Genomic DNA, 24,595 nt, shown 5'->3' with positions numbered 1-24,595 from the left:
TTGTTTTAAAACTGGATTTCAAAACATACTGCATGCTTCATCACTGGTGCTGCAGTGAAACCACATTGCTCTAATATACTAGACAAAGACATTACAGCCTTATAGAGGAATGCACATTTTCTGCAGCCTAGAATAAGACACTTACTTTTGAAACATGATAGCCTACAGAACATTTTACAACAAGGAAAAAATTAAGATATTATACTTGCCCATTTGCAATTAAATCAAAACTTAACAATTGTAGATTTTAGTGTCTAATCATATTCTATTATGGTATCATAGATATTTTCAGGGCATAGTAAAAAAAGTTTGTTATGCAATGTCAGAAAATTTACACTTTTTGATATTCTCTTATCAACATGACAAAGTTATACAAGATCAGACTTGCTTTACCAAAACTCAGTACTGTTCATAAAATTATCCCTAATCATTACAGAAATTTGAATATACCAGATTTTCAGGGTATGGAAACACAATTCATTATGACCGCAGTTGCATACTGTGGTATATTTTCTGTTTTTCCATTTTACATCATTGTAGAGTTACATGGTACAGCTTGCATTTTACATTTATATTTGTGCAAGATTTTATGGCAGTTGTTATCATGGAACTTATAAACAAAGACACTGGAAACCTTCAAACACTTGAACCCACCCAGTTTCGGTTCGTGAAGGGCCGATCGTGTCTCCTGAACCTGATTGACTTCTTCGAATCAGTCTCCAGAGCTGTGAACGAGGGTAAGGCGGTCCACACAGCCCATTTTGACCTTGCCAAGGCCATCGACACCATCCCCCATTCTGGAATCATAGATAAACTTACTAAGCTGGGCATTAATCCCTATGTCACTCGATGGGTTGCCAACTGGTTTACTGACAGAACCCACATTGTAAAAGTAGCTGACTCCAAATCCAGCTCCAGACAAGTGACAAATGGAGTACCTCAGGGTTCAGTCCTGGGACCGTTCTTGTTTGGCAACTACTTCTATGAAGTACAGGCCATCACTAAGGGACTCTGGCTAACAAAGTTTGCAGATGACTGCAAACTGGGAGTCCTTATTGAATCCCCAAATGATGTGGATTATTCTACAAAAGCGCCTTACAGAAACAGATGCTTGGTGGTACCAGAGCCATGGGTTCAAGCTCAATGCCAAGAAATGTATAGTTATCCCCTTTGGGAAAAAACATGTACCCATGAATTACCACATAGGTGGCAGTACACTAAACACCGAAAGTGTGATAAGAGACTTAGGGACACAGGTGGACAGTGGTCTCACCTTCGATAACCACATTGCCACAACAGTCAGGAAATAATTCTATGTGGCACACCTCATCACTAAGGGCTTTTCATCCAGAATAAAGGAGGTCACTGTCCTACTGTACTCATCCCTCATTAGACCCATTATAGAATACAACACCCTGTTTGGTATGTACCTCTTAAAACATCTGCAACAACTGGAAAGGCCACAGAAATACCTCAGTAAAAGAATCACAGGCCTAAAGCAGATGCCATATGCTGATTGTCTAAAAAAACTCAGGTTATACTCTGTCGCATATCATCTACTCATAGGGGATCTCTGCTTAACATACAAGGCCATGTCAAACCCAGAGCTGTTGGACATGCTACATTAAAGAAATCCCAATTCCTCAGAGCCACACGCTCCAGGGATCTAAACCTTGTCATCACAAACATGCTGGAGGGATAGGTTCCTGACCCAGAGACTCCCCAAACTCTGGAATAGACAGCCCATACATGTCAAGCAGAGCTCCTCTTTGGCCCTCTTTGAAAGGAACCCTGACGATTGGAGGGAGATAGGAAATTCATCCCGGGCATCATGTCAGTCGCTCTGCTAGACAGGGGTCCAGGAAAGTAAATATTGTGGAAGAAATAGCAAGGGAATTGATATGGCTAGGCTTTAGGCTTGTATAGACTCTAGGGCCGATAGCCTAGTACCAGCCTATGAACCTATGAGCCCCATTTCACAAAAAAACTACTGAATTCCATCGATAGTTTTATTATAGACCAAGGTGAGTGTTTCTAGTTTTGTTTAGATGCTAATTATTCCTCACTGCCGATTGAAATCATGTAGGATTTATAGTATTCCTTGCAATGGGTTATGGGTATAGATGTTAGCAAAAAAACTAAGGGGTGGTGTAACAAACAATTATTAATATTCTTTATGATAAACACAGTTTTATTAAAGAAAAATTTCCAATGTTGTATTTACTGGTACTTTGATATATTTAGAGTGATTCTGCTAACCATGTATGAGCTGGCTCAGGGTATCTAACCTATCAGATTGTAAGGTGTGATGTCAAGCTGTCATGCCCAATCACAATAAAGGTTTTTTTCACCCACACTTGATTGGCTCCCACTGACACCCCCCCAGGTACTCTTATAAAAGGAAATCCTCAGGATCACTCTTTCCATTAAGGAACTACGCTTCGATGGTGATTGTATTCTGGTACTTTTTACTTCAATAAAGTACGACCTTCTAGAATCTGAACTTCGACTACGTTGATTTTTTGCCACCATGGCGAGCAGAGCTCATTAGCTGAGCCACATTTATGTTGTGTTGCCTGTTTTTTCTGTGTGTTTCATATTTGATTTCTAGCTGCCACACTAGCGGTTCCTCTCACCAGGCGACCTGACCAGCCGGAACTATGACCTGTATATGAAGCCTTTCTAAAGGCTTTACTCAGCCTTCAACCACAAGCGCTCGGGTACCGGTAGCCCAGCTTCTTCACTGACATCCCACCATACCTTTATTAAGGCAGTACCTGGTCATCCATTTGTTCTTGGCTTCCCTAGGGTATTTTATTTGTGGTACTTTGATATATGTAAATGAAATGAAAGGTATATTGATATGATAATATGTAATGTTCTGTATATGATAATATAGCAATTATTTGGGAAGGACACTTTCAGTCTTTATATTATTGCATAAACACTGAGCAGGGAAAAAATCTAAGAGAAAAAAACAGATACACAATGCTGGAAAAATAATGTCTTAGATCAATGTCTTTTAGAAGCTTTCTAGACTTGCATTTATGTGGATAATATAATACCATGTTCTAATGGGGAAAAAAAACACTGTCCTCATGTAATAGTGCAACAAGACTTGTATATGTATCTTTGACAAACTACAAATATGGCCAAAATATGTATTTTAATTGATATGTATGACATTAAATAACGTTTTAATTTTACAAGTGAATTTTGTCTGTTGCATACAAAATTCATATTCTTCAGAAAGGGGTTACAGAAACTGATGTTTTATGTCTTATCTTTTAGTTAGTAGCACTGAAAGGTAGGTTAACAAAGATAAAAACAGCCTCACATTCAACAGAACAGCTCTGCTATTTGTCTATTTATTAATTTATTGATTTTGAAAAGGTTTTCCTGTTCTTTAATGGGATTTAATACGTCATCATTTGTTTTATTTCTGAGATATGGTAAGTGTCCTTTTAGACACTGTAGAACTGATTTTTTTCTTTACCTCAGCACTGTACCTTGGTTTTGTAGCATTATGACACTGTGGTCTCTTCAGTACTCCTTCAGAACAGTGCTCCAGAAGGCTAGCCACAGTATTACACCATGGAATCCATGTACAGAACAGGTACCATCTCCAGGCGGAGAGAGAAATGCACTGTCTGTCATCACATGTTCTTCACCTAGGAACAAAATGAGCTAAGCATGTAGTTAGGAGGAATCATTCAGACATGTTCATTGCAGGAGAATATTGCAGTTTAATTAGAGGAAAGGTGCCTTCAAAGGTATTGGTTTTGCTTCAGCTGAGTATGGGCAAAGAGGTCCAAAGAAAATAAAAGACATTTACATATTGTAGACTGGCTATCTCATTTGTAACTTGTTGGCCCAATTTAGTTATTTAGTCTTGTGCCACCTGCTGGGGAGCTGGTTCTGTGGTAGCATGCTTGGTCCATTGTCCTTCCATTAAAACCTTTGTTTAATGCATTTTCTGCAAAACAAGTGGCATCATCACAGTTGTGTTGATTGTTTCAGTTCTCTGGTTGTTTTCCAAGCATCTGGTTTGCATTGTCGATCCTAAAGAAAAAAAAAATAGTTTTTTAAATTCAGACTGTCACAAAGCCTCTTCACTACTTTGCTATTTGTTCTAATCTTTCCTTATCCTGAAAGTCTTTGAAGATGCTAAATTATTTACCATTGCTATAGGTTTTAACTGACCATGGTCTGAATACTGAAACTGTGAAAAGAATGGTTCCCGTTAAAATTCTGGGAACATTTGTCAGTACCAGAATGTTAGACTTGAGTAGGAAGAGATGGTGTGGCAAAATCATTATATGATGAAAATATGAACTGTCTCTTTCATTGAAATCTGAAGTAATTTGTGTAACAAAAGATATTCATCTCACCTTGATATAAATTATATATTTGCACACCAGTTAAATCTAAGTTATTGTGTTCTTCATCATTATTTTTGGACTTTCCCTTAAGTAGCTGTCTTAATACTAAATACAACTATTTTCTTCTTTGTTTTGGGTTGGCATAACAATGTAAATTACTGGTTTACTATCAGAACTTAATGCAATTTATCCTGCAGCTAATTCTAAATAATACTGCTTCTGTACATTATGACAGTCCTCTTCAACTGTGAAAATGGAAAATGTAGTACATCCTCACACCTATTCACACGAACAAACACACATACACACACACACACACACACACACACACACACACACACACACACACACACACACGCACACACACACACTAAATCTTCATTTAAAAAGAAAGCACCTTGGAAATTAAAAACCTAAAAGGATGTTCCTCTTCTGAGTTTTATACCTACATTTTTAGAATTAGTATTTAGTGTAGATTTATTACTTCCAAAGGGATAGCCTAGGACAGGGGCAGACAACATTCTTAAGCAGAGTTCCCAAAATGAAGACTTCTACTCCTACAGGGTGTGTAAGTGGCAAGCAGAGAAACTGAGAGGAGTCATATCTCCTGTTTGGACATTAATATATATTTAAATAAATTCACTCTGTCATTCATGATGTTTACTACATATGCCCAAAGTTGTGAAAAAAATTATATCAGTAAATTAAAGAAAGTATGGTTATAATGTCACTGATCAAGCTAGGCCCTAGTTAGTGCCTCATAAATTCTGTTCAAGTGCATATGTCGGTCTATAAATTAGCAACTTATGATTTCATCCCCCATTGTCAGGGCAAATTGTACAAACTTTTCAAAGAAACCAGTATATGAGACAGAACAAAATTTAAATGTTTAAGGAACATAAAATTATGTTTTCTTTAATTTCCTTATGTTACTCACTTATGGGTTCCTTACAGAACTGTAGGTTCACCATTTTTAATATTTCTTATGCATTAAGTGTTTTAAAGTAGATTTAGATAACTGTCTGGAGTTTAAGCAATTATATTAAACTCTAAAACATTTGATTTGGTTAAGCAGATGCTATTTTTTATTATCTTAAACCCTAGCTAAAGAGGTGTAGCTAGCTATTCTGGTGTCTGGTACTGTCCCCCAAACTGGCACCCCCCTCAAGTGTAATTTGAGAAGAAAATAAAAGGTCCTCTTGCATGGAACACTAAGCATTTTAATTCTAAAAATGCTTCTCTTTCCTTTTAAACTGTAGCAAACTTCTTGCTACAAAGCAACTGCTACAGGTTATGCCACACACAGAGAGCTAAAGTGCTTTACTGTTAACAAAAAGCACTCCATTCCAGACACAGTGTGCTAAAGTGCTTCATATCTACCAAAAAATCTCCTTTCCTTTTTATTGCTTGCTATAGTTTATGCCACACACAGAACTCTAAGTGTTTCACTTCTAATTACAAATGCAATATCAGTATTTGAATGCCTGTAATTTATTACACTGAAGACTGATCAGTATCTGGATCAAGCCCACTAGGACTTTGCACCCAGGCTGGCTGCCCCCTTCACCCACCTCTGCCATGCTACTGTCCAGCTGTTATCATACTTACAAAAATTAAAAAGACAAGGATTCATGCTGGTTTATGAGCAACTCATCCTTGTTTACAGTAGCAAGCACAATTCAAATTATTTTAATGTATTAATGCAAAATAAACCTTCATTTCCATTATATACACAGTGCTCAAATGAGTGGTTATCCAGTGGGAGGTTTGTGGAAGACATGTAAGTAAAAGTAAAATAGTACAATGCCCTGGAAAAGAATTAAAAAGAAATGGAGAAACAGAGCTAAAAATGAAAAATTTTAAAGGAAGAACTATTTGGGAACAGTGTGTGTGTGTGTGTGTGTGTGTGTGTGTGTGTGTGTGTGTGTGTGTGTGTGTGTGTGTGTGTGTGTGTGTGTGTGTGTGTGTGTGTTTGCATGTACAATATGTTTTACATGTTGCACTGGACAGGAGTGGTAGTATGAAATGAGTCAGGGGACAATACTGTGGATATCTGGGGAAGAATAGTGGCGTTTGTTGATCACCTACTTAAATATACAGAGGGTGTATCAGCTTGAAAAATGACAAACTTAGAGCACATAGCTGGTCATGCATATCACATTAAAAAGGGGGATCAGCACACTTACAGGGTGACAGATATGCTAAGTACCACAGTACAGTAGGCTGTGGAGTGGTATGGATTTGACACACATTGTCCAGTATTGGAATGACCACAACTGTATATTAGGTACTACATCAAAGACTGCAGCAGAAGTCATCTTAGGTTGAACATGGGTACCCTTAACATTACTGAATATAGAAATACACTAGGTGATATCAGCAACACCCAAGACCTGCAGTCATGCATAAGGCACAAAACATAACATTATGTGTTGGGTATTACACACACAATGAAAAAAGCAGGCAGACACTCATTTATTCCAGATTGGCATACATGGTACACCATTCCACATTTCTGAGAAGGGTCTCACTGCAGATTTCACCAAAGCTGTAATGTCATCCCATGAATGATGGCTTCCCACCATACTTCAGTGTAATCTTGCTCCTTCTAGATCACATTCAGTAGCTCTATAAAACCAGCAGCAAAAAAACTGAGCACATCTGGAAGCAGTTGTGCCATATCTTCACATTATTATAAATACATGGTAGATCCAGCATTGTCATGTTATGAATGGAACACCTGTCAGACAGTGAGACAGTGGTGCCATTCTTCTCTTACTGGAAACCTGCTGCAATAGTATTAGGGCTTACTGAGGAAGTAATGATCACTAAACCAACCAAAGGGGGATGCTGAGATGGAGACATTTTTGCCACAAGTTCATGGTATACCCTCTGGACAAATTTCTGAAGAAGGAAGGCTAATGCCATAAGTCTCTTCATCTTGGCTTGGTACTCTGGGAACATGGAATATTTCTGACATAATCAGAAGTTCTGTAGGCACCTCCAGATTACCTGACAGAGGCCAAACACGTTGATCTTGGGATAGTGTCCCTGAACAGAGTTCATAGCTGTTTTTTCATAAGCTAGTATTAAGAAATTCCAATATAAAATTAGTCCATGCTTTTCACCCAGCTTCTGTAATTCAATGTATGGTGCATTCTAGATAGAATGATTCTTTTTTTCCATTAACAAATACACCAGTGGCACATATCTGAAGCTTTCCTTGGCTCTAAATAAACAATCAATGGACACACCTGCTGATAAGCACAGTTATTGGTAGGAAACATCCACTACATTAGCCAGCAGGCAAAGATCTTGAGTTTATACAGATTTTCAAATGCTGTCAGCAGTACCAACCTGCTGGGCTCATCCTCCTGGTTAATGTGGCACTGAATGAAGATGACAGCCTTCAAGGAGACATCATCCAATGTGGCAGCTGCCAGGAAGGGGACTGACGGCCATTTCACAGGTGCAGCATTATGCCTAAAATGTTGTATGATATGCTACAGACAATGTTTGCTTGGTGCACTTTACAACTCTCAATACCACACACAAAGTTTCAATTACCTACTCCAGCTAAACTATTTTACTTTTGCAAACAAGGTGAGACTTTTTCACAGTTACTGCCTGTAATGTCAATCTGTTTTATAATATAATACCATTAACAGTAATGGTTCCCATCCAACATGTGCTTTTGGATACAGGACTACTATAATCTATTTGCTATCTATTTATAAAATAAGGTTAGCTACTCATAGCTAGTTTTGAATTCCCTGTCTGTATTTAGTTCAAATGTCCATCTGCTCTGATTCTCCTGAAGATGAGATAGCTGGCAGCTCTCCTGTCACAGTGTAATTGTAGCTTGGCTGTTATTCTTACTCTCCTCCTCATCCTTATATTTTATCTGGATTTCTTACCAACAGTGGATGCTATCATGCTGCCTATGCCTCTCATACTTTAACTGGGAGGGGAGTCAGCTGACCAATAATGCCCAATCACAGGCAGTTCTGGGTTCTAGTTTAAAACCTACCTTTTATATAGTGGTGAGTTTTCATGTTTGCAGGCTGTTTAATGGTCTGCTGCAGTATTTGAAGTGTACAACAAGAACACTAGTTAACTCACCACACAGGACTGTTATGCAGCAAAAGATACAAGATGGTCTCAGTATCTTCAGGGGAATTGTACTTGGCAATGCACTGCAGCAGCTGAGGCAACAAACAGAAGGGAAATGATTTGCAAAGCAATGGGATTCGGGTCTCCTGTGCCATCAAGCTCTTATGGCAGGAAATGCTTTATGAGGTCAAGACATGTCACTTCTCATAGCAGAACTGTTAAAATCCAACAAAAACTGTCAATGTAACAGGTTCAAAAAATCTGTGGAGTGAGTATCAGACACAGCAAGGGCTTGTTATTCTGTTGCCTTACTATAATTTGTTCCTCACACCTGAGTTATGCTTGAAAATGTTTCTAGAACTAGCCTATATACCAGGCCAATGAATAAATACATTTTTTCCTCAGGTGAAATACCATAATAATCCAATATATTGTGCATAAACATACCAGAAATAATGCAATTTACACAAAAATGTTTCTCATCCAATTGCAAATTAAGAAAAATAGAAATATGTGAAATACTCACAGCATAACAGGACATGATCAAATATACAAACACCACAATATTGGTCTGTGCATAAGTAGAAATATAAATATAACAAATTCAAAACAAGATAGAAGGATGGCAAAGAAGATTAAAACTGCTCATACACAAACCACCTATCTACATCAGCAGCGCCATAAAAAAGTACTCTTTTGAATATTTTTAGGGTGCAACCAGCATATAGTCAACAAAACAATGGGGGGGGGGGGCATTAGTGCTTGTGCATGCATGTGGCTTTCAGTTCTTGGAATTGCAACTACAATGATTAGTCTTGTGATGTTGCACATTGATCTCATGTTGATACCTGATCAACCATTTTTGGATTGCTCCTGTGCTAATACTGTATTATTTTTATACCTCCTATGTAAATATGAATTTTCCATTTTGTTAACAACTGTATTATTTTCTTTATAAGCTTCCTGGCTGAGCCTGAAAATGGTGCAACCATATCAGTGCCAGTAAACAAACAAGTACATATTTTTGAGGTTGTGGTACCTCGAAAAAACTACATACACTTGTGAAGCACAGTGCTACTGATACATAAGTCTTCCCACCTAGATATATTCACTTTTCAGAACATATATTAGCTGTTATGTAGTACAAGAACCTTTTGTAACTGGGACTGTGCAAGAGCACTCAATAGTTTGGTAGAAGAATGACTTAAATGAGTACTCTGAAAATGTCCTGCTCAAATTCCACACAGTTAAAAAGTTAAAACCTTTCACTGCAAAGTATAAATATAATTTACATATAAATTACTAAATGTAAAATTCAGTCTTAAATAAATAAAAAAGGCCATTTCACAAGTACAATAAGGCACTTGGTGCTGTGCTTGGTAAAGATATCATCACATACCCACGGCTTGAGCACTCTCCCTAAGGGTTGTTTCTCACAAAACCCCTAGGCATGCAGGAATATCTGTACTGTGAACACACCCTTGTACCTTATTGAATATATATGTTGCACTCTAGGTCCTTATAGGCCAAAGCAAAGTATTCTAACTAAACTCTCTTTGCAGCTAACTAAAATAAACACCTTATACTCATCACATATATTACACATGCAATCACACAAAATGGCCTCACTAGAAAAGATGAATGATACTCAAAATACACTTATCATGTAGTAATCAAGGCTTGCAATATGCAATAATTCAAATTCAATAAATTATTTTTGTTAAAAAATGTTGTAATCAACCAGCAATTTGACAGTTAGGAGGTCATCATATTACATTTGGACAGAGTCAATCTTCCAGTTAGGTTACTACTAAAAGTAGGGAATCAAAGAATGCTAAATATTGTGGAGCCTGTCACTTAACATACTGATTATTAAAATAATCGAAAATGTTTTAATTTATTATAGGAATATGTATGTTTGTGATGACTTAGCATTGCTCAAATTTCTTAGCATGGCATCTTTTGCTTACACTTAGCAGTGATACTTATGTACACAATAAACAGAAATAAATATGAATACAAATAAATATGAGAGAAGAGATAAATAGCTAACTGGCCTGGCAGACAAACATAAGCAGACAAATTGGTGGACAAATGGGTCAACAAACAGCCATGAAGATAAATGGTTAGAGAGCCAGCTGAAGAGGTAAGTAGGTTGTTAGGTCTGAAATGATAGATAGGCATGCAGTAAACACTGTTAAAGTGCAAGGTGAGTTGCAAACAATCAAATACAAATTAACACAAAAGATAATGTAATACTGGCTTACCTTTCTTACATCTGTATAATAAATAGAGTGCAAAACTTAACACCATAATACATGAAAACATAATTAAAAGCAGTTCTTTGTTTGAGTATTTGTTGCCCTCAAAATGATCCACCTTATGGTTATAGCTCTGCTCTCTGTTAGAAACAGTGTTTGAATTTGCATGGGTATGAGTCTGGAAGTTAGGAGATAAAGTATAGGCATTTGTCATCAACTTTACGATATCTGTCTGTGGGCTTCTGTTTGCATGTGTGATATCGGTCTTAGGGTGCTGAATATTGAATGAGCTGTGGTGATTAGTTTTGGTTGGATAATAATAATGGGGTGATCTGCTATTAACATTGCTGAATATAACTGCAGATGTACGAAGAAAAAAAGATTTTGTCTGTCCTCTGCCAATGACTGGTGGAGAGGTAGTGAAACGTGAGGATTCTTTTCTACCACTGTGTGGCTGCTGAGAAGATCCCACCATGGAAGACGGCACATGTTCCTCTATTTCAGCAGGAGCCACTGTGTCACATTTATATGGTGATGAATTTGGTGCTTCAGTAGATGGAGATGTCATGGTGACCATACCTGACACTGATTTTGTCACTGTTTCTGAAAGAAAGAATATATTAATTGAAGAGTGATATCCATACAAAAGTACCTAGTCAGAAAATCTGAAAAGGTCTCTCTGGCCACTCAGGAATTCATAGTTATTCATATGTGCATTGATACATTTGTAAGAGATGCAAATTGATCTCATACCTTCTCTACTGGGTCAAGTATTTTACCTCAAAATATATGACATCTCAGCACAATACCTCATACATTTCTGAATGGAGACTGTTACAGATTTACATATACCTTTTTAACGTGAAAACTTAAGGTGAGTGGAAATGTGTGTGAATATGTACAACTAAGAAAAATGATCATTTTCTGCACAATCTTCTGGTAAATCAATAAAGATTGCAGTCAGTAATGCCAGTCATTAAAGTTTCATGTTTGCTGTTCAGAAAATGCATGTTTTCTGCAGAACCTATTAACTTTTAAAGTGAATTAGAGTGATATTTAAAAATGTACCCACTTTTTGGCCTTTGTCTCTGTATTATTTTTGCCTTTTCTCTTAATTTTAAGCAAATAATTTGATACCTATGCTTGAAAAATGCTTCAACACAGATAAAGATTGTTACCATTCTTAGAATATGAAAAAAATGATTGTTCTTTTTCTGCTAGCCTTCATACCTCAGAATAACATTAATGATTACACAGTAAGTGTTCAGAAATTGCTACAATCAGGGAGGCATTGACAAAATGGCTAAGGTCTTCATCTCACAGATACAAGGTACAGGGTTTGATTCTGAGCTCTGGTGATTTGGGAACCATGACTACACTATCTAAGCCTTCCCCCCAGAGTCGCTAGATAAGTAATCATCTACGAGCCTACCTTGTGAGCAACATGAGTAAATACAACGTAAGCAAACAAGGGTTGAAGAGTTAGAAAACAAGCAAACAAATGCAAACCATCATAGTGTGTAACAAGATACAGTGGTTAAACAACATTAAAGACAATCCACAACTATCTCAAACACTAAACCTTGGTAAATTAGTATGCCTTAAAATAAACTTGATTCTTGAACTTCTGATAGTAAGGGCTGTGACACCCAGTAATCAAGGAGCCTCAATCCTCACCACTACCACCAGTGAGGTGTGTCCACATTGGGACAATAACAAGTACAGACACAGTAAAGTGCAATTTCCCTTAAGAGCACACAGAGATTACAGTCAGTCTGGGGCTGGTTTCTTCCTTTCTCTGCAGATCTCCAATAAGACTCCCCACTGGCACAGCTATAGGGTACAGATCTCAGCCGAGTGGTGAAGCTAAAACCTTCAGCACCTTCTCTGTCCAACCAGTGCTTCATGTACCTGGCCAAGTAGCTGACACACACACACACACACACACACACACACACACACACACACACACACACACACACACACACTTTAAGATATGAATTATATTCAAACACACAGACACTCCAGGGGAATGTTGGTACAGGTTCTCCAGCTATGCCTCCTTCTGCCTAGACTATAAGGTAGTACCAGTTGCCACCAACCACCCTTATTAGTTATTATAAAGGTCCTTACCAAAGGGTGTCCAGTTCTACTGTGTAATGTTATTATTATCCAATTGGTAAGTGTGACTAAGACCTGAAGGCTATTTAGGAGTGGCATATACAGTGTCACCACATGCATGCAAGTACTTTTAAGAGCTTAAATATCTGTCCACACATACCAGCCACAGTTAAAAGGTTTAAAATATTTAATAAAATATAATAAAAATACAAAACACTACTTGTCAATTCAACACAGTGATAATAGAGAGTTCAGAAATCACAGGAAATACTTTAAAACAACATTGTAGGATAGTCTCACATAAATATAGAAAACAGCTAGACTAAGCTTACTATTTATATCTATCTCTAAGAGAAATACTAAATCTAAATATCTTACTTACAGAGTAAGGTACGGTACTGATGAGCTGATGTGCTCAGGTTCAGACACAAATACAAAATGCTAATCTTACTTTCTGAGATAGCTCTTAAATTGATAATACACATTACTGCTGAGTCATTTCAGATTACACCATTTTTGTTACCTCTACTTAAGTTGCCCGGCTCACAGAACTTAAAATTTAACATTTCTTTTTGTAATCTGCACCTGCCAGGAAGTCATAGCAATAAAAGACATGTTACGTGTGAAACCTAGTAATTACCTCTGTCTTAAAACAATAGAAATTATTTCTAGCTGCAATCATCCTGTCCCTGAGCTTGAGATCAAACACAGTTGTAAAATCTTTTACTTATCAGCTTTCTTCCAGCAGGGTGTACTGTGGTTACATTTTTGAAGCTCAGAACATAACGCAGTTTTCTTACATCTGTGAAACAAACCTGTGGATCATATTAATATTTAGAATGACATAGAATTATTTACAGAATTCTATCTAGCTAGGCTGGCAGACTTCACAAGGACCATCTTTGCTAATTAAACTGAGAGTATACATTTAAAACTGTCCTCATAAGCATTAATTGCACAAGCCCCTTTACTTTTTTTGATCATATGCCATACAGTCTCTTGAATACAGGCCCATTACAGCTAAATCATGAAGTGGAAAGGAATAAATGACTTAAAGAGCTCTGATACATTTTAAATATTCTTCCCACCTAATGTCCTTATTTGTTCTTTTTTACATTTTACAAAATGGAGTTCATTGATATAGTCAAAGACCTCTATATAAAAATGCCTATCAGTGTATTAGTGCAAATGCAATATATTTTCCCATTAAATGCATTTCACTATTATTATTTCTACTTAAAAAGAACACATCTTCTTTTTGTTGAGATTATATTTATTCAGTCTTATATTCAGATAATGTACCTTTCATTAATACTTAGTTTTACAAACATGGAGGCAAAGTAGGACAGGGTAATTTGTAGTCTTTGAAGTTGAGAAAATATCATCACAAAGGAGTCTGTGAAAGAGAATTTATGATTAGAGAGTTTTCAATTGTTTATATAGTTTAAGAAGCTCATACCTAAGTTTTATTTTTTTAGTGAGAAAGTGCTGTGGCTTTTCTTGTTAGATCACACACATTCATAGATACATGACTAAAGTAACATTATAATGTAATACATGATCTTTTCTTCCCGACCCTGTACCTGGCTGCTGTGCTCCCTGCCTCAGTGCTCAACCTACACTGTGTGCTTCGGTTTGCCCCCACACCCAACAAGTGAATTTAATCTGCTGGACACCACAGAAATAAACTCTAACTAATGAAGTAGCTGCTGGCTCCCTGAGAGATTTCTTCCCTCCTATAAGCCAGTGAAACTGTGTGCTTCAGTTTGCCCCCACACCCAACAAGTGAATTTAATCTGCTGGATGCCACAGAAATAAACTCTAACTAAAGAAGTAGCTACTGGCTCCCTGAGAGATTTCTTCCCTCCTATAAGCCAGTGAAACTGTGTGCTTCAGTTTGCCCCCACACCCAACAAGTGAATTTAATCTGCTGGACACCACAGAAATAAACTCTAACTAAAGAAGTAGCTACTGGCTCCCTGAGAGATTTCTTCCCTCCTATAAGCCAGTGAAAGTATGTATCATTATAACTAAGTGTTATACATAACTTGAATAATGTACAAGCTACTGCTAGGTTAGTCAAAGCTTCCTAGTCAAGGTAGCCAGCAGCCAACCCCCCCCAACCTAATTAATCTCCTTGAAGTATTCCTTCTTGTAACTCCTTTCCTATCTTTTTCTATCTGGTCCATTTCCATCTTTTACTTAGCCTGCCATCACCTATAGAAGCCCTAGCTCTTGCAATTAACTTACTGGCCACTAGATGGCATCACTCCATAAGCTATTGTATTACATTTTGCTATACTCTTACTAATCCTACCCCTAGGTCATTGCCCCCAGCTTTTTCTCTGACCTTTTACCATCTCTCCTTGTTCTACGTATCTTTTTTTCCTGCTACTCTCTACCAAGCCTTAATCTCTTCCTACCAGCTTCATTTTTTCCTCTCACTCTCTCCCTTACAAACTCCCATTCTTCCAAACTTACCTGCTACACTTCTCGGACTTCACTGATTGTCTTCCTTGATAGAATTCTCTCTTGTCTCTGTTATCCTGCTGTCTTATTCCCACTATCTCTGGGACACTGGGTCATCTCCCTACCTTGCAACCGCAAGTACTCCTCCATATCCTCCCCACATTACTGATTAACTGTGATTCTCTTCTCCCTCCTCGTCTACGACCTCCTGCACTAAGGTCCTCCCCCTTAGACTATTCATACTATCTCCCTGCTAGCCCTACTCCTTATCTCGCATATTTTTTCCCTTTCCTGTGTTGGTCTTTATACCCTCCCCTCAGCCCCTTTGTCTCTTCCCACCTTACAAATATACCCCACATTTGGGGACGCCATCTTTTCTTCCCGACCCTGTACCTGGCTGCTGTGCTCCCTGCCTCAGTGCTCAACCTACAGTAAGTGTACCAAAGCTTGTTACTGCTCATTGTTGAATATTTCATTAGTTTGCTTTTCCGATGTACATATTAATCTGTTGATGTGACAAGTAAGGGGTTGTACAATGTTTATTGCTGTTGTTGTGAATGCTTACAGCGTTGAGCACGTGTGACTCTTGACTCAAAATTTGTTTGTACACTGGGAAGACATTATGCTATATTACTTCTAACCTTGACTTTCTGTGCTATGATGTCTGCTCATAAAGGGAATTGCTTATTTAAGCCTTTTACTGCTTAATTTTGTCGGCTTGTTACTGGTTAAGTACTCTCTGAATGCCTCTCTGAGTTAGAACTGAGCTAGTGTAACTGACGCTGAAAATCATTGTAGCTACTTGGTATTGCCCTACTCAAGGCTCAGATAGCCGTCGCCTTGTCTGTAATGTTAAATCCCACGTTCCTCTGGACAGGTGCTTCTCTCTTACACATGGTAGACTTTACTCTTCATAGTTTTCGCCCGCCTGCTCATTTTTTGAACTACTTACATCATATCATTAAAGCGAGGCATTTTGAACTGTTTCCTAAGCTCCTGCAGTGTTTTCTAGGGTAAAGCATTAGCAAGTATTCCTGATTTTTTTTTTTTTACATTTTCCCTCCACGTATCCCAAGCATTCCTTTTTAACATGGTTTTAGTGCTATGGCAATTGCTGTACAGCTTTGCACAACTTTAAATTAGCGAATTCTGTGCATGGCATTGATATTTACTATATTTACACTGCCCTAGGTGCGCAGCGCTACTACAAACTAGCTTTCAAAGCACCCTACACCTAGGATTTTAATTAATTGCACCTTTAGATGCATGGCACTGATATTTACTCTATATACATTGCCCAAGGGCCCACAGCATTGTACTGACTGAGCTTTCACGACGACTTGTCCTTAGGACTAAAACTAATCCCTCCTTTAGCCTACACAAGTACAAAACAATCTGTTTCAGACTACGACATAGAGATATCCATCGTACTCTGTCCCCTAAGCTCTCTGTGCTGTATGAGCTTAGCTTACATAGCGACTTACACCAGGGACCTTTTCATACGGCGCTGTTGAACATTTAACTTATACAGTAATATATCCCTTGCAGGAATAGAGAGGAATGTCTTTCTTTCCATAATTACCCTGTTTAGCTAATAAACTTACCACCTATTTTTTTCTTTTTGTTTAGTCAACATATCTCAGCACAGTTTACTGATATTTGATATATATATATATATATATATATATATATATATATATATATATATATATATATATATATACTTAATCACACAGTGTAATTTAATTGATTGTTTGCTTATGGTGTTTTCCTATTTAAATTAGCAATTGCAACTCTGTGTTTACTCTAATTAGATGAATGTGATTGTAGCCTAGAGTGCATAAGAGCTTTGATACACCAGCAATAATACTCTTAGACTGTGATATTGAATTAGAGTGCCTATGAGCATTATTACACCATCTAGAATTAATCTTTGTATGTTACATTGCATGCTGGATAACTTAGAATAGCCTTTACCTGATTTGCCTGCTGTATGTGTTGCATGCCTCACCCCCTTTTTTTCCTCTCTTTCTCTTTATTACCAGCTGTGTGCTTCGGTTTGCCCCCACACCCAACAAGTGAATTTAATCTGCTGGACGCCACAGAAATAAACTCTAACTAAAGAAGTAGCTACTGGCTCCCTGAGAGATTTCTTCCCTCCTATAAGCCAGTGAAAGTATGTATCATTATAACTAAGTGTTATACATAACTTGAATAATGTACAAGCTACTGCTAGGTTAGTCAAAGCTTCCTAGTCAAGGTAGCCAGCAGCCAACCCCCCCCAACCTAATTAATCTCCTTGAAGTATTCCTTCTTGTAACTCCTTTCCTATCTTTTTCTATCTGGTCCATTTCCATCTTTTACTTAGCCTGTCATCACCTATAGAAGCCCTAGCTCTTGCAATCAACTTACTGGCCACTAGGTGGCATCACTCTATAAGCTATTGTATTACATTTTGCTATACTCTTACTAATTCTACCCCTAGGTCATTGTCCCCAGCTTTTTCTCTGACCTTTTACCATCTCTCCTTGTTCCACGTATCCTTTTTCCTGCTACTCTCTACCAAACCTTAATCTCTTCCTACCAGCTTCATTTTTTCCTCTCACTCTCTCCCTTACAAACTCCCATTCTTCCAAACTTACCTGCTACACTTCTCGGACTTCACTGATTGTCTTCCTTGATAGAACTTTCTCTTGTCTCATCCCGCTCCGTTCGCCCTTCGGGCTCACTCCGCTCCCCTACCCTGCCCCCTATTCCAACCCACCCCCAGTGCTCCTACATTTAGCCTCCCACAGACCACACCCCTCCAAACTCTGCACCTATCATACTAACCATATAGTTATTACGCCCAACCCCTTTCTCTCTTAACCCACTCAATCAAACCATCTCTAATCACCCCTTCTCCTCTCTCCTATTCTATTACTAATTCTCAACAGTCCTTCTATCTCTTACCCTCAATTTTCTCTATTCAACTCACCATCCTAAGAATGTCTATCTCTATAATTCCCCACAACATTCATATTTTAATGTGGATTTTCTTATTACCACCTCTATCCACCACTTATCTCATTACCTCTTATGAATATTCTCTTAACAATACCCTACCATTACCAACCAAAGACACCTCATCTACTAAAGAATTTTCTCCTTACTACCGCCTAAATATCATTTTCAAACCCAGCTACCAATTAGCCAAATATCATCGACTTGCACATATTAAATACTCTAACCTAAAAGCTAGAAAAGTATTTTATTTCTACTGCAAGCCACAACAACCTAAATCTTTAACACCCCTTCAATCTCTATTAGATGGTGACATCCACCCAAACCCTGGCCCTAACAATCCCCCCACCACTACAAATAACTACCAAGACAATTTGATAACCTCTTCACCTACCAAACCTACCAACTCACTCTTAATTGCACATCTAAACATATGCAGTATTTGTAACAAAATTGCTCAACTTCATGCCCTCTTACAGGCCCATCCATTTGATATTCTATGTTTATCAGAAACATGGCTAAAACTCACCATTAAAGACAATGAAATCACTCCTCCTGGCTATAATATCATCAGACTTGACCATACTTCCAAAAAGGGGGGAGGAGTAGCAATCCTCTATAAAAATGAGCTTCAAGTCAGTACACTTAATCTTACTTTACCCACAAACACTAGTGCAGAAATAATTTTCTCCAAACTTCAGCTTAATACAAGTAAAGCCATAAACATTATCTGTGTCTATCTTCCCCCAGGGAACAATAGTAATACTGTAGAGTATATTTTCAGCTGGCTTTCTAGTAACATCCCTCAAGAAACCATAATTCTTGGGGACTTCAACATTGATTGGAATTCCTGTACAAATACCAACCCCACCACCCACATTAACCTTTATGGCTTTTCTCAACTTATAGAATTCCCCACCAGAACCAATAAAATCAATAACAAAGCAACCACCTTAGAATGGATACTTACCAACGCTCCTCAGCAAACCTACACAACAGGTATCCTTCCAGATGACCTCAGTGACCACTCTCTAACATATATTATCAGACATAAAACCTGCATAATATTCCCTAACACCTTCCGAACAATACGCTCAAAAAAGCATTTTAACCCACAACGTTTCCAAGCAGAACTCGAACAATGTAATTGGACCCCATTAAAAACTCTCCCTCTAAACAATGCAGTGGAATACTTTAATTCTACATTCTTAGCCATCCTGGATCATCACGCTCCAACCCGTTCTATTAGAATCAAAGCCAAACCAGCCCCTTGGCTTACTAACAATACTAAACAAAAAATCCTAGTTAGAAATAAACACTGGACAAAATGGCGTACTACTAAGACTCCAATAGACCATCAAACCTTTAGACAACATAGAAACAGCACAAAAAGAGCCATCCTGCTAGACAAAAATAATTATTATCTCCAACTACAGCAAACCTCACTCAGACAACCAAAAAAATTCTGGACTAGTATTAATAATCTTCTCTACCCAGGTCAATTGATCACACCCAATCCTCAGGGTTCAAACCCCAATAATCCAATACAAACTGCTAATTCCTTTAATTCTTTCTTCACAGATACCATCAAAACTCTAGCCAGCCACCTATCACCTGATATATCCAACCTACCCACTTCTTCTGCTATTCTACCCCCTCAATTCCACCCCAAACCTGTGTCTACCTCATATATCTCCTCCCTTCTCCAAAAGTTAAAACCTTCTTCCCCATCAGCAGACAAACTACCGGCGGAATTCTTACAAAAAGGAGCTAAGGCCATTGCCTACCCTATTTCCATTCTAATAAATAGATCTATAAACGAAAGAGATGTCCCATTAATCTGGGAAATCTCTCATATTATCCCACTACACAAAGGGGGAAACTCCAACGACTTCTCCAACTATCGTCCCATAGCTTTATTATCCCCTATAGCCAAAATTATAGAGAAATGCATCCACAAACAAATTCTCAACCACCTCCTCCAAAATAACCTACTTGCTAACTGCCAACATGGCTTCAGACCTTTCCACAGTACCACCACTGCCCTGCTATCATTCTCAGACTACATCAATAACAACCATAACAACTGTCTTTCATCAGCTGTCTTCATTGACCTATCCAAAGCTTTTGATATGGTTAACCACCAACTTCTCCTGCATACACTTAAGTCTCTTTCACTTGATTCTCTATCTTTGAACTGGTTTACATCCTACCTTAATAACCGTCAGCAGGCTGTACTCTGGCACAATGAACTATCTAATCAGCTCCCAATCTCCCTCGTTGTCTTACAAGGCTCTATTTTAGGCCCACTCTTATTTTCTATCTTCATTAATGACCTGCAATCTGCTATTCCATACTCCAACTGCATTCAGTATGCAGATGACTCTACCTTAATTTGCTCAGCTGCCTCACCAACTGAACTTCAGTCCCTTACCTAAAAAGCCTTCAGCACTGTAGAACAATGGTTCTCCCACCGCTGCCTCCTTCTAAATCCCAAAAAAACTAAATTGCTACTTTTCAGCCCAACCAAAAAGTCCATCTCTTTACATTTCAACCTCACTTCTAATAATGGTACCCTTATCTCACCTGACCCTACCACTAAACTGCCAGGAATAACAATTGACAACAATCTAAACTTTGATATACACATAAACACTACAATAAAATTAATTAATAAGAAACTGGGATCCCTTTACAGAATCAAACCCTTTCTTACTCCAGTAGCTAGGTCTACTATAGCTATAACTCACCTTTTATCCACTCTGCTCTACGCCGCTCCCATTTATACTAATATCTCAAAAAACAACATAAAGAAACTAACAACCTCCTATAATAATATTGCTAGATTTGCTACAGGCTCTCCTTTCAGACCACATCACTGCCTTAATCTTAAACAATTAAACTGGCTAGAACTCCTTAACCAGCTTCTATTTCACCAGCTCACAATAGCTCATAAGACCCTGTATCAACCTAGCAACACTCCTATACTCTCTAGCCTCATCACACCTTATAACAATCTCAAAAATCTACATTCCTCAAACAAACTTCTGATTAATACTACTAAAGCCAACAACTCAGCAGGTGACTCCTTATTCTCCAACTCTGTAGGAAAACTATGGAATCAACTTCCTTCCGATATCACAGCTCTGACCTCTCTTTTTCTTTTTAAAAAACAACTAAAACCATATCTCAATAATCACTGGCTATGCTCCTGTACTAACCCTGACTAATTCTGCCCCCCCACTTACTCTTCTCACCCTTCCTTCATCTACTACCTATTACAAATTAACAATATATCCTATAGTACACAAATTTTATGTATATAAGTAAAAGTTATCTCTGTACCTTAAAGAACTGGATTACTATTATACAGTATTAGTTAAAACTTTTGTATTATCTTATATTTTCTTTAATTTCTTTGATAACACTGTACAACTTCTATTCTTTTAGCATCTATTTACTCTGTACAAACACATGGGACTTTTCTCCCCGGGCATCTACTGGAAATGGACTTGCATCCAGTTAGACTAGCCCAGTCAACAAATGTAAACTGTAAATGTAAATGCAGTATACTTTAACCAACTTAAGAGTAGGTTAGAATTGAAAAAAATAAATAAATAAAAAAAAATAAAAACCTTTTATTTCTTCTATTTTTTATATTATTTTAAGAATTTCTTTAGCTAACATGTTATGCTAAAATTATACTGCTTTTATGGTACAATCATTGTTGTATAAAACTGTTTTGATGTTATTCTCTATTAAATTATAAGTTTTTTCCTTGGAGCTTTTCTCTCCGGGCCTCTACTGAAAATGGACATATATCCAGTTAGACTAGCCCGGTCAACAAATGTAAAATAAAATAAATAAATAAAATAAATAAATAAATAAATAAAATGTCTGAAAAGTCAGGAGTAGAGTGGGAAAAAACTTCCTTGAAGGTTAGTTGGGTCATGTAAAATATTTCCTAACATCAATAGCTACATAATGTTTGAAGAAGAACTCATTATCTGTGAACATGCAGTTTTTGAGGTGATCCTTTACTCTTCATATTGATCAATCAACAACTGTTTAATCGAGTGCTGACTGATCAAAAAAAAGGCCAAAAAAATTCAGCAAACCTCAGTAAAAAAATGTTTTGCCAGAGGGCAAGCCCAATGCACCCCCCAGTGAAAGTCATTTTGCCTAAATGTCTTAACTAGATCTACATTTGCTAAAGCAGGTGTCGATTGGTTGATACATTCCCAGGCATTCACAGGGTAGGTGTAGGAGTGTTATTCTTTCACATAGAGTACAAAATTGTATTTTTGTGTTAAGGTTTATTCCATGGTTCTGTACAAGCCTTCTTGGAGGTTCTAAGAGTCATCAGAAGTGTTGATGACAACCTGTTGTTTACAGCCATTAGTAAACATGGTCAGCCACAGGGCCCTTGACATTAGCAAAGTATTGTGAAATAGCAGTGTCCCAACATGGATCCCTATGGGATGCCACCACCATAAGTTTTTTTTGAAGGAAGTGTGCTCGCAGCCATAACTGAGTTCTCTTTGATAAATAATTTGTTATCTAGTGAGTTAGATAAGGGTTTATATTTAACTTAGTCAAGTTATGAATAATGTCAAAGTATGGAATAGAGTCAAAGGCCTCAGGTTAAGTAGGAATGATCTGTACTTAGGAAAGCCAGATTGGTTTCTGTTGCGGGATCATAAGCTGCCAATATCCTTATTTATGAAGTCCCTTATGATATTTTTCATTACTGTTCAAATGAGGCAGGTAAAGGTAATTGATCTGTTGTTCCCTTCACTGGTGATTGAGACACCCTTATGGAGGGTGATCACAGCATCTGTTCATCAATCTTCAGGTACATGATCACTGCAGAGGCTGTGAATGAATACGGTTACAAGAGTCTTTAAGGCTAGTGTGTCTGGTTTTGGAGAGGGCTTTTACTGCTTATTCTGAAATTATCACAAAAAGATCTGATGTCTAGATATTTTAGGGGGAAGCATGGGGGAGGCAGAGTGTAGACGTTAGAGATAAATTTCCCTCTAGTATGTGATATCCTTAAGGTCAGAATGGTTGGCACGATTTAATATCAACTCAGTGCAGGTGTGTGTTGTCTCTGAGGTTCTTTATATAAATAAAAAAGGCTCTTTGTTAATATCTATATGTGGTAGCATTTTTGTTCATATTTAACTTTGCAGGTCTTTTTTTTTTGTTTGTTTTGCTGTAGTTCTTCACTTTCCTTCTTGATATCATTTTGGATTGAGGAGATCTGATTGATTTTTTTTCAGACTATAAGCCTTTTTATTTCTCTTTTATTGTAGGTTTTGTTGAAACAGGGGTTCTACCAGAGAGGTATGTTTCTGAATTTGTCATTCCCTTTGTGATAAACGGAGACAGATGCTTTAATGCAGGTATTGAGGTATGAATCTAAATCTACCCCAGATGGCTACAGGTTCATAGCAGGCTATGAAGCTTTTAAATTTCATTAGGTTAAAATTTAATGGTAGGATGTTAGCCTTGTAAAGGTTCCTGAAGATTGCAGGACTTGTGGGTGCCTAAGGCAAGGCTCTTATGGAAAATACTATGATACTGTGATCACATTTAACCAATGAGAGAATTACTACAGATGTGATACAAAAGGGTATGACAATTGTAGCAAACCAAGTCTATTAGGTTTAAACCACAAGTAGAGGAGGGAACTAACTGGTCAATTGACTTAATGTTGATGATACTTGTGAATCTTTGTAGAGATTTGTTATTTGTGTTTTATGTTGGCCTATAGGCAGACAGATAGCTGATGTCGCCCAGAATAATTAGGTACAATAACCAAGGATTTGCATTTCTGCTGGCATTATGGAGGGTGTTCTGTAATTGCCCATTATATGGCTTGTGGACTTTCTTGCAGTTACCAGGATATGAATGAGTTATATGTTGCCATCATGCTGGATTAGATCTGAGGTAATAGATTTTCAATACAAACAGGGACCTCCACCACTGGAGAGACAGTCACCCATTCTAGAGAGGCTAAATTAAAGCCAGATTGTGAAAGGTTATCTTTTTGAGGGTTCAAAAAGCCCTGAGGGCAGGCAATGTTTTGTTTAGAAATCCAGCACTGCTCAGTATCACATTAATATAGGTCTTACTTGAAATTACTGAGTGTCTGATCAATTATTGTATAGTGTCAATCAATGATAAGACTTTTCCCCAAGAGTTGTTGATAAATGGCTTTGGATAAATTTTTAGTTCTTT

The 24,595-nt window shown here is 37.6% G+C and overlaps 1 protein-coding gene across 1 annotated transcript in view; it reads right to left on the bottom strand.

Annotated features, from left to right (window-relative positions):
- Window positions 1-3,290: 3,290 nt before the first annotated feature.
- The window catches only part of LOC122806078, a 329,514-nt gene continuing 308,209 nt past the window's right edge, over window positions 3,291-24,595 (bottom strand). Inside the window, exons 5-6 of the mRNA XM_044076316.1 lie at window positions 10,763-11,359; window positions 3,291-4,062 (exon numbers count right to left, since the gene is read on the bottom strand). Coding sequence (XP_043932251.1) covers window positions 3,965-4,062; window positions 10,763-11,359 — 695 coding nt within the window. The 3' untranslated portion in view covers window positions 3,291-3,964. The remainder of the gene's footprint in view (window positions 4,063-10,762; window positions 11,360-24,595) is intronic.

The sequence above is a fragment of the Protopterus annectens genome, chromosome 7.part0 (genome assembly GCF_019279795.1).
Source record: "Protopterus annectens isolate FY-2018-M chromosome 7.part0, PAN1.0, whole genome shotgun sequence".
Taxonomy (NCBI): domain Eukaryota; kingdom Metazoa; phylum Chordata; order Ceratodontiformes; family Protopteridae; genus Protopterus; species Protopterus annectens.
Note: the sequence above shows the minus strand (reverse complement) of the source record. Positions and strands in the feature narration are given on the sequence as shown.